Source organism: Metarhizium robertsii, assembly GCF_000187425.2.
Source record: "Metarhizium robertsii ARSEF 23 chromosome Unknown MAA_Scf_6, whole genome shotgun sequence".
Taxonomy (NCBI): Eukaryota; Fungi; Ascomycota; class Sordariomycetes; order Hypocreales; family Clavicipitaceae; genus Metarhizium; species Metarhizium robertsii.
This window is the reverse complement of record NW_011942204.1, coordinates 825,993-841,936: the sequence shown is the minus strand read 5'-3', so window position 1 is coordinate 841,936 and position 15,944 is coordinate 825,993. Positions and strand designations below refer to the sequence as shown.

Sequence of the window (15,944 nt, the reverse complement as noted above, 5' to 3'; positions counted from 1 at the left end):
TTGGACAGACCAGTCATCCTCGGCATTGCGCACTTGTATTCCCACTGTTTGCTATGTCTTTTCCAGATAGCTCTACAATGCCTCAGCCTTTCGTGCCTCCTCGCGAGCGACTCCTATAGATGACCATAACAACTCGGATAATGACATGTCGGTAGCTTCGTCTGGCTGGTTCGCCATCCTATCTTTGCGCCTCCACGGACAAATATAGTCGTAGTTCCCGCGAGGAAAGGATATGCGTTTAAAGATCTGGCGCATGCCAAAGTAAGAATGCAGCAAGTTCTTGTCCTCCTCCCGCATGCCCGGTTGATTCCGGGCAAAGTGCAGCATGTTGGCGGCGATTCCAGCCGCGATTGGCGTCGCGTAAGAGGTGCCAGATATGTAAACCGACTCGCCCTGGCGCAAAGAGACAATGTCGACGCCAAGAGTCGAGAAATTATCCTCCCACTCGTGGTCAGGATCGGGATTAAAGGATTTTGTGTCGCCTTCACCATCCGCGGCGTGGACACATATAACGCCTCGTCTGCGAGCCGGGGACGCTCGCATGCGGTTTCCTCCATGGTTTCCTGCCGCAGCAAAGACGATTCGCCGCCGATGGCCCTTTACGCCGTTCGAAACCTGGCCCGTCTGCTTTCCATCAAGATTTAGGATCCTGTCAAGAACAGTGTTGATGTGTTTGTCATCTTGGGAAACGCCCAAAGACAGCGCGACGATGTCAACGTCGTTGTCGTCCACTGCCCATTCAATAGCCTATCACCGCAACATCAACACTGTTTGATCATTGCACGCTGGTTGTCAGAGCGTTGGAGGGACTTACCTTTGCAACATAGGATAGGGGAATATTCTCCGTGTTGCTTGCAACCTTGGCAATTACAAGCTCAGCTCGCGGAGCAACCTCCAAGAGTTGCCGCACGACATGAGTCCCGTGGCCGCACTCGTCGTTGCAGTCGCTTTCCACGCCAACCCAACTTCTGCGATTGATAATTCGCTCACCAGCGGCGCATATCATAGGATCTAACTTTCTCAGATGTTGTTTGTTCTCGCAGCTAATAATCCCGGAGTCGATGATGGCGACCCTCGTCCTGCGCCTTGCCCAGGGCTCAAGCCTTGGCGATGCATCCTCTAAAATGAAGTCCCTGTTGAAGCTGCTGATGGATCTGAAGAATGATTTGGCCGTGACGGCCGTCCTAGGACCCGGGTCAATGGCGGAGGATGTAAAACCAGGGCCGGGTTTGTGCCCTGGCGGAATGGAATACACACCAATTGCTATTAGGTTCCCGCGTCTGCACATGGGTGGCTAAGAATGCCGTGTACTCGTTCTCCTTCACAGGCTGTATAACACGGTGTTGGACAGATTCGCGGATCCCTTCATCAGAAGAAGCACCGGGTCTGGCTCCAGTGAGATGCCCTTCTTCAGCCTGTTCCAGCGTCGTCGAAAGCTGCTCTAGTCTTTGCTCCAACCTCGCCTCTAACATGTCGGTTCTCGGCTGGGTCTGCTGCAGGTAGCCCCGCGCAATTTTCTGATCGATTAGTTGATCAACTCTCTGCTCAATTCCTTGTAAGATCCTGGAGAAGAGGCTCTGCTCTAGTATCCTTATACTCCGTTCTCTTCTCTCTTCATCTCCGTCTCCTATTGAGACTCGTCGTCGCTTTCGTTCTAGCGACTCGCTGTGCCCTTGTGGTCCGCTGCGCACCTGTAGCTGATCTCGTGTGCCATCTGAGGCAGAGATGTCCGGTTTCTCTTCATGTTGCAATCCCGAGACAGGTTCTTCGTGGGGTTCTTTCGAGGCTGGTCTTTCCATTTAACGGAACAATATCTGTTCCGATGGGTTGGACCAGGATTTGTTCCGATCGGCCTGACCGGAATCAAGGGTATACAAGTATATCTCGTGGAGCTTTTTACGATATTCCAAAAAAGAATGCGAAATGGCTGATTAGATTGTCAGGGGCACAGGGTCTGGTGTCAAAGCTCCACGGGTACCCGGCGAGGGTAGCTTATCCGTGGGTTCTGGATAGCTTTGGGTAGTGAATTTCAACCCAAATGGATCCGTGGGGGAAAGCCGCCCACGTGGATTACCTACTACGAAGTACTTGGGTACTTAGGTCAATACTCCATACCTAGCCTCGGGCACCTTGTGGGGCCCCCTCTGTCCCACACGTCGTGGAGAATAAGGCCGGTACAAGTTTTCAGACTAAAAATGTGTCACTACTAATAAATAGTATAAAAACGTTTTTTTAAAGCAATGTGAAGTTGTATAAGAAAATAGATCGCCCACGAATAACCCAAGAAAAGCTTAAATACCCACGGGTGCCCAGGGGTACCTGTTTTTACACCAGACCCTAGTCACAGGTCTGGCTTATGCGGACTTGTATGCACCAGACGTTCACGTGCCGTGGCCTGTAAGGAGTCGGGCTCGGATACATCTCCACAACGGCCCGTCACTTAGCATAGACAACTTCAGATGTTCTTACTCTGAGTGTTGCCCTCCCAAAATGGCTGCATCATTCCCACAGCATCCAAAACGTGTGGAGACACCCGAACCATCGCTAGAGCTATCAGCGTTACTAACAAGATGGCGAACGAGCGGAATCAAAGTTCTTCACGTCCCCAAAGATGCCGTCGTTGAGTAGGCACCACTCCCATTTCGGATTGAGACATAGCCCACTAACGAGCTCCCGATCTAGCATTGTTTTCGTCCATGGCCTAGAAGGGGATCGTGAAACAACCTGGACTGCCGAGAACGCTCCGGGACCATGGCCTCAGGTTCTTCTGCCTGCCAAAATTCCGGGCGCGCGCATCCTCACGTTCGGCTATGATCCACGCGTCGCCAACTGGCCATACGTGGCATCGCTGGTCCAGGTTGCGAAGAACTCAGGGAATCTTGTCAGCAAGCTTGCAGAATTTCGCCGGAAAGACAATACAGTAGGCACCCCGGTCTTGCAGAGGCTCGTCCGCTGATTTTCGTAGCATCAACGACCCATCATCTTTGTCTGCCACGACTTCGGGGGCCTGATCCTTGAGGATGTAGGTCATCAATTCGCACTCTTGAAACTTCACGCTGAATGATTGTAGGGCTTGTTCACATCGAGTTGCAGCTCAGAAGAGAGTGGACGCAATATCGTTTATTCAACTCGTGGTATCATATTCCTTGGAACACCACACCGGGGGGCTGGCTGGACCAAGCTATTATTGGCCGAGCACACGAGGAAGTGTCCGAATGACAGAGATTTGAATATGCTCAGACAGGGCCCGAAAATACTCGCACGGATACAAGACAGATTTTTTTCACTCCGTTCGCGCCTGCTCGTGAAGGCATTAACACCAATCCAGATCAGCTGCTTCTTCGAGACACTGTCCTTGCCGCAGGTTGGCTTGGTATGTCTGACAACATCGATGAGTTGAACTTGGAATAATAACAGTAAGCGTAGGTTGTGCCGCAAGAGTCAGCGACTGTTCCTCGGTGCAATTCGATTGCAATGCGCAAAAACCACATGAATATGACGAAATTCGCGGCACCGGATGATCCGGATTTCGAGTTTCTCTGTACGGAACTCGGTTTGTTGGTTGCGGAGATTCACGCCGAGAATTTTCGGCGGGCGAGGGATCACGAAAACCTCGGCCCGTACCGTAAGTAGGAGGAGAATCCGGGGCAATACGTCGTACGCTAATGCGAATAGTGCTTGTACCATTCCTAAGAATCTCAGACTTTGTCGGGCGTTCCACTATTCTACGTCAACTAAAGTATCGGCTCAGGCACGGCCAGCCTCTGACGAGCAGTAGCTCGCAACCACGTGTCTCACTCTTAGGCCCGGCTGGCATTGGGTAGTTGAACCCCGAGTCCCCGGACACAGGATGCATATTAACTTGTAACAGTAAGACCCAGATCGCACTTGCATATTCGTATTGGCTTTACAAGACCTACCCGGGGATGTCAGTCTTCTGGGTTCATGCAAGAAATGCAACACAATTCCTGCAGTCCTTTACTTCCATCGCACAAAGATGCCACATCCTCACCCGCAATGCCTATGCGATGGATGCTGGATGGCTAGTGAAGGATTGGCTAGAGAGAGAGAGCGCCGGTCGGTGGCTTATGGTCATTGATGGCGCCGACGAGGCTCGGCTATTCTCTCCCTCGGCCGCAGGGTCTTTCAGCTTCGACCCCTCGGATCAGAATTTACACCCCTATATCCCCGTATGTGCCCATGGATCCGTTCTCATCACAACCAGGGACAGGAAACTTGGGAGCAGGCTTGCGGAGGATGTAATCGTAGTTCCTAGACTGAGCCTAGCTGAGTCCAACGAACTACTTCGCACCAAACTTGGCGGCCTCGAACTTGCGTCTAAAAATTTGTCGCGCTTGTCGAATCGGTTGGAATGCCTCCCCCTCCCGCTTGCCCAGGCAGCCGCATACATGCGGGAAAATCATGTGGGGGTCAGCAAATATCTTGACCTCCTCGAAGAGGATGAGACTGAATCCGTGGGTAGGGCAGCGCTTGGAGAAGATCCGTTGACTTCAAGTCCGGCCTTAGCCAGATTGGTGGCTTCGTTCGAGAGGTTGAGACTGAACGATTTCGAAGATAATCTCCTTTCAATCATGAGCTGTTTCAATCCGCAGGCGATTCCAATGCAGTTCTTACTTCACTATAGTCAGCTATATGGTCTTCCCTATAGTCAGCTATATGGTCAACAGGATGAGCTCGAACTCATCAGTGAGCTGCCACTCAAAAAAGCCTTGGAAACCCTCAGAGATTTCTGTCTCATCTCTCTCAAAGAGGATAAAGATGTATCCCTACTCCCCTTCGTGCTGAGGGCAAGGCAGAAGTGGTTATCCTGTCAGGATATGACACGGCACTATGCGGAGCAGGCGCTCCTAATTCTGTCTGACTTATTTCCTTATGGGAACTTCGAAAACCGAGCAACTTGCAGTGAATACCTCCCCCATGTGTATTCCGTATTGCACCTCGAGGGTACCGGCTCGGAGGAAGAAAGCATCGCAAAAGCAACTCTCCTTCACCGCGTTGCCGGGTTTCTTTGCGACGAGGGCCGATGGAGGGAGGCTGAACCCCACCAGCAAGATGCTGTCAACTTAAGAACATCATTACTAGGGGAACAACATCCTTTAACGCTTGCAAGCATGACCAATCTGGCATCAATATTCGGGAATCAAGGCCAATGGAACAAAGCTGAATCAATAGAGGTGCATCTAACACAGACGAGGAGGAGATTACTGGGAGAAGACCATCCCGATACACTGGCCAGTATAGCCAACTTGGCGTTGACATATAAGAGTCACGGTAGATGGCATGAAGCGGAGGAGCTAGAGCGACAGGTGATGAAATCAAGGACAAGGGTGTTAGGAGAGGAGCATCCAGATACGCTCGCCAGTATGCGTAACCTAGCATCCACATTATCTAATCAAGGGAAATGGAAGGAAGCAGAGGAGTTTCAAGTGGCAGAGATTGCGATAATAAGGCGGGTTCTTGGAGCCGAACATCCTCGGAACTATCCCAGCATGGCCAACCTGGCGTCGATATATTTGCACCAAGGCCGGTTACAAATGGCTGAAGATTTATCAGAACAAGTCACGAATGCTCTTGCAGGGTCCCTTGGAGAAGATCACCCGTCAACGTTAACTAATACTGCAAACTTGGCGTCAATATACAGGAACCAAGGCCGATTGCGGGAAGCTGAGTCACTTTTAAAGAAAGTGGCAAAGACTTCTCATAGGGTCCTCGGAGAAGGAAGCCCTGAGACGTTAACTATAATGTCCAACTTATCATCGACGTATATAGATCAAGGGCGATGGAAAGAGGCAGAAGAACTAGCGCTGCAGGTATTAGATCATAGAAAGCGTGCGCTTGGCCCGAAACATCCCTTAACTCTAACCAGCATGGCCAACCTGGCGTTGATATTCAAGGGCCAAGGCCGATTACAGGAGGCAGAAGACCTGGAGATGCAGGTGGCAGAAATATCTAGGACGGTTTTAGGCAAGGACCATCCGGACACATTAATCAGCATGGCTAATCTAGTATCAATATATCTAGACCGGGGCCGAGTAAACGAAGCTGAAAAATTGCAAACAGAGGTAATGGAGACGAGAAAGAAAGTACTCGGACCTGCCCATGCCTCAACGTTAACCAGTATAGCCAATTTAGCTTCTATATACAGCAAGCAGGGCCGGTTTTCTGAGGCTGAAGCTCTCGAGGTAGAGGCAATGGAGACGAGGAAGCAGCAACTTGGTCCTGAACATCCCCTCATGCTAAGCAGTATGGCCAACCTGTCGCTGACATACTACTACCAAGGACGGTGGAAGGAAGCAGAAGCGCTAGGCAAAGAGGTTTTAGAGAAAAAACAGATGGTGCTTGGTCCTGAACATCCCTCAACTCTAACTACTATGAACAACCTAGCATCGATATTCAGCATTCAAGGCCAGCTAGGGAAGGCGGAAAAACTAGAGGCTGAGGTCTTGGAGATGAGAAAGAGGGTGTTGGGAGAGGAGCACCCCGATACGATGGCCAGTATGAACCAGCTCGCAATAACCCTCAATGACCAAGGCCGATATGAAGAGGCGAAAGCATTGATGATGACGGTGATTCAGCTTCTAAAGCGGCTGCATGGCCCCAGCCATCCTTATACGACTGCTTCCCAATCCACCTTGGACGAGTGGGAAGCGAACCATCAGCAGGAGCCAGTATCATCGTCATCGGTGAGTTAAAGTGACGAAGGCCACTCTCAGCCTGCATTCCACGATTCAGCACGATTGGCGACAGGAGTAAAGAATATTGGCTTGGGAATTCCTTCACTTCAATCAATCAGGCCCGGGATTCAGAGAGGGATCTGATCTTCGTCACAGTGTCAAGAGGACGGACCTCAGCGCGACTGGCCCCAAACTAAACGTGTACACAATCGCCAGCCTCAATGAGCTGTGCGTCCACTCTCACAACTCTACCACGGACCCCGTGCTGGCCGAGCGTTGGAGCGATTCTACCAGCCCGCCCTCGCCTTCCAAAAGAACTCACCCTCCCCAGCGAGGTACCGACTCGGTACAGCGTGGTGGACTACAGGGTCCTCTGGCCAGGCTGTGGTATCAACACCTTCAGGTCCACTCACTTCTCATCGGGTAGAGACTAGGATGCGTGGAGGAAAGTCTGCTTCGGGGATTTGAACGGGGAGGAAATTCAGACTAGCTTGGCGGAATGGGCAGAACAGATGGAGGACGAAACACAAATGCTGTTATTGGCTAGGAAAGCCTATCGACACCGATCGTGAATAAATTGTTGTCCCGATGGAGATGGAGATGATGTCTGTTGCGTTGGTTGGAACGGGTAAAGTTGTATTTTCCTTAATAACATGATCAATATCAGACGACTTAATTCCAAATGTGAGAGGATATTGTGTTGTCGACACATCTCTGCGATTGACCATGGAGAACTGCTGGACGGAACTGCCCAAAGACCCAACCCAACAATACATGCTAAACAAGCTACCTAGTACTAATTGTGGCGAGACCGAACAATTCTAAGAGCACACTTCAGCTAGGCAGATAAAAGGTAGAGCGTTATTAGTGAATCTACATCCCTTAATTCACAGCTGGCTACATCAATACTCCAAAGCGTATCGCATGCGACGTACGTTAGCCAGAGTACACCAGCTGCCGCTGTAGATAAATGACGATGTGACCGAGGGCAGGATACGTACGCCGGTTGTTGAAGGTCTCCGGAGCCGTCAATTCGGAGATGAGGACATGTGCATGTCGGCATAGTGTGAGAACCAAGGAAGCGAATAGCGAAAACCTGCCGTTGTCCTGTCGTGCACGCTCCAAAGACGTTGGTCGGCTGCCGTGCCTGACCGCCTTGGTCATATAGGATCATCGAAGGCGTGTACGGCTCCCAGCCAATCTCTTAACCCTTCATCTCTTCCCCTCGCCACATCTTACTTCCGACTACCGAGCAATGACTTCCAGCATAACCCTCAAAGGCATTTATGTAGGCAACAAGCCTGTCATTGTGAAGAGGTATCTATATCGCCAATACAAGCAGCTAACTGATGGTACCCCATGCTGGAGAGACAACTACATTCTTGAGCGGTGGGCGGATTCTGAAAAACCCGTGGTGTACTACGGACAGGATGTGAACGGATACAGGCTGTTAAAGAGGTTGGGCGATTGGTGCTGGCTGGCCAGAAATACCAACAATAAGTGAGTGTTTCTGTCCCCTTGGGCCGCAGAGAAGACTAACCACTGGCGCCAGCGAGTTGTTGACCGTCAAGTTCATGGGGCGGAGCGAATCTCAGCAAGTCAAACGCGAATTAGCCATCAACCGATTTCTACGTTCGCGATGCCCCCAAAGTCCCCACCTATGCACCATCAAAGACAGCTTTGTCATAAAGCACCACCTGGCAAAACTGCACCCCTCATACAGGAAGGTCAGCTTTGACGCCATCGCCTACCCGCCGACGGGGACAGATCTTCAAGTGATACATACTTCATCGGCCCGCAGCACCTCGCCACTCCCTTTAAGCATTGAAAGGCGGGTGCAATGCATCAAGGACATTGTGCGAGGAGTGGCCGAACTACACAGCCTGGGTATCGTGCATGGAGGTAATTCTACACAGAGGAGTTGTTGAAGAAAGATTCTAACAAGACACAGATATCCATCCAGGGAATGTTGCACTACCACCGCCTCCAGTTGCAGACATCGAGGCCCTCCTTGAAGAGCCACATATAGAACACTGGTTGGAACGTGAGGATGGAGCTCCAACACCAGACTGCCTCCCCAAATCCGTCATTAAGCCAGTGGACTTGGGCTTCGGCGACGGGACATGCAGAGTCTTGGATTTTGGATACTCTTTCCGTCACAGAAAAGGTGCCGTGTACAAGGCGGACAGCTTCTCATATGGCGCGGTAAAGGCCATTGAGTTTGAGACGAGCGAAACGACAGCCCAGCCCTTCAAGGTGGACAGTTGGTACATGGGGCAATTAGTATGTACACTCGACATACAACGCCGTCGCACATTGCCTGACATTCACTAGATTTATTACATCTTGACAAATGGATGCGACTTTCTGGGCAGGCGCCCCTCAAACCTCAAGTCATATTGGGTAGACCGTATGGCTGTACTAGAGAATGGAGTGGACGAAATTTTTAATGAGGAGTTGCCATCACGCAGACATCAGCGCCATTTCCAGCCCATAATTCAAGAGCTTATGCACGGCGACCCTGACCGCCGTCTTTCTGTTCAAGATGCCGTGGCTAGAATCGAGTCGTTTTGACTCGCTGAGCCTTCCGATGCGGAATTTAGATCATCTCTTTCTTGACCTTATTTACACATTGTAATGCACTTGTCAACTATTATAACTAGGGGAACATGGTTCTGAACAATCTCAATCTAATCACAGACACAAGAAAATATTAATATGCTGTACGCATGGCATCTTACGCACCAGTATAAAGTGTGCAGACGCGCTCAACTCCCGTGAGCCATACCGCACAAAGCAGCAAACCATGGCAATATATAACACACATTGACTTCTCAGAACTGCGGCTAAACGTACAGCGAAGCACAACCTGACAAGGAAGAGAAACAATATATGAATGCAGCGATGTACTGTGCTGCCAAGAAACTAAAACGTCATTCCAGCGCAATCTACAAGGACATCCAAGTAATATTTCAAAACAGCAATATCAAGCTGACACTGGAATATATAGCGTCATTTAACTCCTGAATAATTCTTTTCTAGGCATCGCCATTGATCCCTCCATGATTGCCCGCCCGAATACGGTCGGTCTCGTGGCCCTTTCGGTACTATACGAATGACAAGTCAAATCAATAATGAAATACCGGCCAAGCTGACAAAACGAGTCGAGAACCTACCTCAACAATACCCCCGCCAAGCCGTCTCGGGGCCTCGTTTGCTCGGCGCACATCGTCGGACCGTACTAGACGCGTAGCAGCAACACCACAATATCCTTGGGCGCAACGATCCTGCGTTAGGAGATGCTCCGTTTCAGTTTAAATTTCCGCCTACATATCTGGCTTTTTCTTCGTCTTTCTATCGGAGGGGCGTACCTTTTCCCAAATGCTATTCACGCCGTCTAATCCATCGTGTCGTGTGAGTTGATGCCTTGGTACACGACCCCTCAAACGGCTTACATATGTGATCGTACGGTGTGGCCCTTGCCGTCGAGGCAAAGAAGATGGAGAGCATGACTGCGCCTTGTTGGTCTTTTTTATCCGCGCTGGTGAAGCTAGTTGGGCATTCATCTTATGCTCGTGCTATGACAGACCAGGCGAATAGGGGTAGAAAATAAAACCCCACCAAGTGCGTCTGGTTTACGTAGTACAGATGGCCTTATATTTCGAGCTGCCCTTGCTTACCTGCCTCTAGCTCGTCTTTCTTTCTTTTTCTTCTTACTCTCTAATCTAACAAAAATCTGCAACTTAATTTCATTCATGGCCAGTTATTTTTAGGATTTTTTTAGTGCGCATGTTCATCCCGTGCGACCTAATGGGCCGAAGCACGCCCTTCACAGGCCGATCAGGGCACAAACAGAGTTTATCGCGTTTCAAGGACTGGATCGGATTTTAAATGTCTCGGGCAGAGGCGGCCGGAATTTCTTCTGTCTACACCGAATGTGGAGCCGCCGTTTTGAAACCGGGTGATGGCTCAAATTGCAGCAATCTGATGACACCGTAATGCGGCTGCCGGGCCGTGCCGACCGGCACTTTTGTGGCACGACGCCAGCGATGCTGGGCCACTTGCCCTATTTGGAGTCGATGGTCCCTTCGCCCTGCCTTTATCTCCGCTCCGCTTTGCTTTGCGATCGCCATCCCCTTAAGTGCGCTAAGGTGCTGTTTTTATAGAGAGTAAGGATATATATAAACCAATTCAAAATCTTAAATCAAATGGCATAAATTTTCACTGTGTATTAGAATAATAATATAAATACAAGTTTTTAAGTTTATATAAAGCTATATCACACTTATTATAGTCGTTGGTGAACTAAAAAGTGCCTGTTGGGTATTGCATAAAAGGTGGGACAGTTACAAGAACGGCACCTTCGCACTCAACGGGATGAGATCTGTCGAGTACTACCGAGCAACGTGAACCGCATCCTCGACCAAGCGTAATGGAAGGACTTTATTACAACGAGAGGAACGTGACGATGCGATACCGTCCGCACCTCATGCATACAGCTTCGGCGAAAAGAGGCCCTCAACTATCATGTCGGAGAACAGCCTATCCCCAAGTTTGCTCAAGTAGTGATTTCTATTTTGACACGCGACAGCTTCTGCAGCCCAGTCCTGCCGCCAGACTGTCGTGACCCCGCCTCGTCCATCTTATCGTACAAATTTTTGACCTGTCTTTGTCTAGTATACATTGCCCAACCCCGGCATCAAAAGAGTCGGCCGAAAACGCGGTCCAGCGACCCCACATCCAAAGCTCAAAACTAGAAAGAAACAACAACGCCAGAAACCATGCAAGTGTGCCCCGAATGTTGCAACCACCCCGCTCTACTCCTCGCGTCTTTCATCCGCAGGCTGCCGTTGCCTTCGTTCGGACTGGACCAAAAGGAAAATCGTCATCTGCCGCCATCAGGGCCATGCGGCCTGTCCTTGGCCGTCATCCCACCCACCCTCTCCGCCTGTCCCAGCTTCTCCAGCTCGCGCTGCCTCGACGCCCTCACCTCCTCCGGGAGCCCCCACCACTCGCGGAGGAACTCCTCCTGGGCCACGGCCATCTTGGCCTTGCGCTCGCGCTGCCGGTGCCGCTCCATCCGCATGGCGAACCACTCCTCGCGCGCGGCGTCGTGCTCCTCGGGCGTCGCGTGCAGCTTCATGCAGTTGTTCATGACGCGGTGTTCGGCCCGGCAGGCAAAGGACACGGTGAGGGTGCGGCCGAGGGCGCACGCGGCAAAGGCTAAAAAATGTCAACGTTTAGTTGTTGTCTTTCAGCGAGGCCCCTCCATCGGTGAGGAAGACTACATGCACGCACCTTTGATCTCTTCGGCACACTGGCTGCGAACCCGGGCGTAGTAAATGTCTCGTACTTGCGACTCCTGCGAGGCCGATAGCGGCAGGGGATTTCTCGAGGGCACGCCGGCGCGTTGGTCCGGGACGTCGGGCTTGTCGGTGGCCATGGTCGTCATTTCGCTGCAAAGTCTAGAGGAAGCCAGGGCGAGTTTTCGATGGTGGCTCTCTGACGCAGGGCGCAACCCTCGTCCCCGCAGTGAGGAAAGTCGGACGAGCCCAGGTCCTGGGTGAGAATGGAGCTCCGGTGATTGGCAATGGGAGCCTGCCAGAGCGCAGACAGTCGACGGTCGGGCGATGGTCTGCTGGGTGGTGCAATCGCGCAGTGTTGGCCGAGAAGCTTGAGGCATCAGGCAATACTTTAACGAGGCGGCTCCACTAGAGGCTGGCAGAATCTAAGCCACCGCCTTCCTGTTATGATTGCCGACTTACACCAGTTCGAGGCTGCCTGTCGACAAAGGACGTATTTTAACTCGCGGACAAAAGACGTGGCGGGATTTTTTGGAAAGATTTAATAATAGATATGGAAAAGTTATTTCCACGGCAGTTAAGTGCGGTGCCGTTATGAGATGCTACGTATCGTGATTCGTTACATACTACAATGTGAAATATTGCGGGGGATAACTATGATCATTCATTATAGAAACATGGTATATAAAGCAAGACGCGAAGAATCCAATCCAACAGATGGCTCCAAAGCCCCCCGCCGCTGCCACTTACACCAGCTAACCAGGCCTCTTGGTCAGAAACGGCGCTACTAGACTGCTGCCGCAACTCGTCCAAATCACGCCCCCGGAACATGAACCACATTAAGTAAAAAGACAAAAATGCCATGGTAACCTCTATAAACCTAAATTATCTAACCGACTACTTCGGATGCTGTTGCGGCTGGTGGTAATACTGCTGCTCCTGCTGAGGAGGCGGCGAGCTCGTCACCGGAGACGGAGAGTACGGCTGCTGCGGCAGCGGCGTGGCCGACAGCTCGCTCCCCTGCTGGACATGCTGCTGGTACGACGGATACTGCTGGCCGTACTGAGCATACTGCTGCGCGTCCTGGGGAGGCTGGTACGGCGGCTGCTGCTGGTACGGGCTCTGGGCAGGCTGGTACGGCGCCGGCGTCGGGTTCTGGCTCAGAGACTGCTCGTGTTGGCCCGTCTGCTGCGGCTGGACGGGCTGCTGGTACGGTTGGTATTGCTGCTGCTGCGGCTGCGGCTGCGGCTGCATCACGGAAGCTCCCTGCTCAGCCTTGGGTTCCATCTGGTAGTTGTTGGAGCCGCTGGCGCCGCCGACAATGGGGAAGCGGCCTTCCTTGCGCCCGCGGAGGAACATGACAATGGTCCACACAAACGTGGCGATAGACATGAGCCTTGAAAGTCAGTATCCCGTGACGTCCGGGGGGGAAACAGGCGACACAACTCACCACAGGAGGGCGCCCAGCCCGGCAATGGAGCTCATCATCTCCCCGCCGCTCTTGAACAGAATGTCCCTCCGCTCCAGCTGGCGCCTCGTGAAGCAGGTCTTGCTGCCGATGATGCTGCCGTCGTCGACGCACCCGCCGACCTGCACGTTGAATTTGAAGGTGGCGCGGCGGGCGGCCACGGCGGCAAACGTAGCCAGCCACATGACGACGAGGAAGCCGTCGAGCACCGTCACGGCCAGGACGTGGTACGCCGTCCGCCACGGGGGGATCTTTTCCGTAAACACGGCGTAGAAGAGAATACACCAGGTGAGGATGGCCTGCAAGGGACGGCGGTCAGATTGCGCTTCGCTTTTCCCGGCTGCGTGAGGACTCAGGGGGGAACGACGACTTACAGTAGCGACAGACAGCCCAAACTCGTCCAGGTACAGGTCGTGCATCAAGGCGCCCGCCAGGCCGAGGATGATGAGCGAAACGAGGAACTGGAGGCCCCGGACAATCATCATCCATAGCGGCGTCTCGAGCACGTGGCTCGCCGGCTGTTGGTGGACTTGCTCCATGGCGAGCGAGACCGTGAGCAGTGCGACAAGAGTCAAGTACTATTCGGCAAGACGGTGCCTCCCAGACTTTGAATCCCAGAATCGGGAGGAGAAAAAAATATCCAGCATACGCAGACTCTCGTCAGCCCGAGTGGCGTCCCCGTCCGCGACTTATATGACCTCGTTGCTGCGTGCCCCAATCTCCCATTGTCAAGATTGATCCCGGAATCCGCCCCCTGTTCTGTTTTTTGAGCCTCACCAGCATACCGCTTGTTGCTGGCGCCTGAGAGGATCTGCCCCCTCGGGCAGGACGCCCAATGTCGGGAGAAATTTCAATATTGGTCAGCCCCGACATGGCTGCATGACTGCAAAGAGGATGCCAGGAAGCAAGCCCCTATCACTAGTTTGCCTCAGCCGCACCGCGCGCAAAGGGATGTGAGTGGACGCCGTGCGCCAGGCTGGCTCGTGCCGAAGCAGGCGTTATTCGGCTATTTATGTGCTCAATGTCAATTTTTTACGAGGCGCCGTTCTCTGCTTGGGCAGGGGGGGGGCTTTTTCCGCACAAGTCGAGGCGAGGCGCGTTTTGGCTCAACACGCCATCGACACACGGGATGCAGCCAACGGGGCGAGTTTATCGCGCCACGCGGAGGCGGACCACGGAATGGCGTCGGGTGTTTTTGTCTGACGGGTACATATATACAACATGGCGCTAGGTGATGTTTTTTTTTTTTGACCTTGCTGGAATCTCGGCGCGAAATGGGCTGGGAGGCCGAGGTCCTTACGGGATCCTGTCACTTCAGTTTCGGCCAGCACTTGGAGTAGTAAACAACAATGATTGCAAAGAAATGAACGCTGATAATGGCGGATCTCTTTCCGCAGTGCTTGACTCTAGTGCTGACGGGGACCCTGTTTCCAGCTCGGCTGCCGAAACGGAGCAGAGTGCACACGTGCATGTGCTGGCAGATGAGTCTCGCGACCCTGGTCCTGACTCCTGACTGACTCCTCACGAAGCTGAGCTCAATGCTGGGTCCGCGATCAGGGTGTGTGCGAGCTGCCGCTTGCTTTCTCGCCGTCACCGCTTACTCCGTACGCCGCATCTGTCTCCGGTAGTACTCTGTACAGAGTGTGCCAAAACATTCTAGACCCCGTCCCCTTCCCCCTATTCTGTCCAGCATCCCGAGCCGGTAAGGCGAACCGCGGGTGATGGGCTGACTCGGCAATGGGCTGAGATGCAGGGCGCCATCAGCCCCAAGCTACCCCTGCTCTGCTCACGTCTCGTCCGCTTCTAAACCTCGTCCATCTTCTCATTGGGGCCGGCAATCAGGATCTTGATGACCTCGCCCTCCTTGACCTTCTTAAACGCCTCTTCCGCCCGATCAAACGGCACCACCTCGCTGACGAGCTTCTTGACGTCGACCTTGCCGCTGGCAACAAGCTCAACGGCCAGCTCGTAGTCGCCAGGGCCGTAGCGGAAGGACCCCCGCGCCGTAACCTCCTTCAGACACATAGCCATAATAGGGAAGTTGACGTCGGGCTTGCCCATGCCGCCCTGGACATAGGTGCCGCCGACGCGGACGGCATGCAGGCCCGTCTGGATAGAAGGCTCAGCACCGCTAGCATCGATTACGGCGTCAGCGCCCCGCGGGATGCCCGCCAACTCCCGGATAGCACGGGCGTTGTCCTCGGGCGCGCCCCCCCGCGAGAGGAAGGTGTGCGTCGAGGCGAAGCGGCGCGCAAAGTCGAGCTTGGACGGTACGATGTCGACGCTGACGACCTTGGAGGCGCCGTAGGCCCGGGTCACAGCGGCGCACAGCAGGCCGACGGGCCCGGCGCCCATGACGACGACGGCCTGGCCCGGCTGGACGGCGGCCTGCCTGACCATGTGGACGGCGACGGCGAGCGGCTCGACGAGGGCGCCCTCCCGCAGGGACACCGACGCCGGCAGCTTGTAGCAGAAGTC

At 53.0% G+C, this 15,944-nt stretch overlaps 6 protein-coding genes across 6 annotated transcripts in view; 2 read left to right on the top strand and 4 right to left on the bottom strand.

The window, feature by feature from the left end:
• Positions 1 to 72: 72 nt before the first annotated feature.
• MAA_08089 (Peptidase S8, subtilisin, Ser-active site protein) lies at positions 73 to 1,799 on the bottom strand (the record flags this gene model as incomplete). The annotated part of the gene is made up of 3 exons (XM_007826087.1): positions 73 to 747; positions 815 to 1,184; positions 1,258 to 1,799. The coding sequence occupies 3 exons, from the start codon at positions 1,797 to 1,799 to the stop codon at positions 73 to 75; spliced, it is 1,587 nt and encodes a 528-aa protein (XP_007824278.1).
• A 691-nt stretch (positions 1,800 to 2,490) lies between these two features.
• On the top strand, positions 2,491 to 7,122 carry MAA_08090 (Tetratricopeptide-like helical; the record flags this gene model as incomplete). The annotated part of the gene is made up of 8 exons (XM_007826088.2): positions 2,491 to 2,624; positions 2,683 to 2,920; positions 2,966 to 3,022; positions 3,071 to 3,373; positions 3,427 to 3,625; positions 3,676 to 3,823; positions 3,872 to 6,704; positions 6,859 to 7,122. 8 exons carry the CDS (start codon positions 2,491 to 2,493, stop codon positions 7,120 to 7,122), a joined length of 4,176 nt encoding a protein of 1,391 aa, XP_007824279.2.
• Positions 7,123 to 7,950: 828 nt separating this feature from the next.
• On the top strand, positions 7,951 to 9,269 carry MAA_08091 (Protein kinase-like protein; the record flags this gene model as incomplete). The annotated part of the gene is made up of 4 exons (XM_007826089.2): positions 7,951 to 8,195; positions 8,248 to 8,597; positions 8,647 to 8,978; positions 9,030 to 9,269. 4 exons carry the CDS (start codon positions 7,951 to 7,953, stop codon positions 9,267 to 9,269), a joined length of 1,167 nt encoding a protein of 388 aa, XP_007824280.2.
• Positions 9,270 to 11,580: 2,311 nt separating this feature from the next.
• On the bottom strand, positions 11,581 to 12,138 carry MAA_08092 (Cytochrome c oxidase biogenesis protein; the record flags this gene model as incomplete). The annotated part of the gene is made up of 2 exons (XM_007826090.1): positions 11,581 to 11,918; positions 11,994 to 12,138. The coding sequence occupies 2 exons, from the start codon at positions 12,136 to 12,138 to the stop codon at positions 11,581 to 11,583; spliced, it is 483 nt and encodes a 160-aa protein (XP_007824281.1).
• A 757-nt stretch (positions 12,139 to 12,895) lies between these two features.
• On the bottom strand, positions 12,896 to 14,005 carry MAA_08093 (G-protein coupled receptor protein; the record flags this gene model as incomplete). The annotated part of the gene is made up of 2 exons (XM_007826091.1): positions 12,896 to 13,394; positions 13,449 to 14,005. The coding sequence occupies 2 exons, from the start codon at positions 14,003 to 14,005 to the stop codon at positions 12,896 to 12,898; spliced, it is 1,056 nt and encodes a 351-aa protein (XP_007824282.1).
• Positions 14,006 to 15,269: 1,264 nt separating this feature from the next.
• The window catches only part of MAA_08094 (uncharacterized protein), a gene marked incomplete at both ends in the record, with an annotated part of 2,667 nt that continues 1,992 nt past the window's right edge, over positions 15,270 to 15,944 (bottom strand). Inside the window, one exon of the mRNA XM_007826092.1 lies at positions 15,270 to 15,858. Within this exon, the coding sequence (XP_007824283.1) occupies positions 15,270 to 15,858 (589 nt within the window). The remainder of the gene's footprint in view (positions 15,859 to 15,944) is intronic.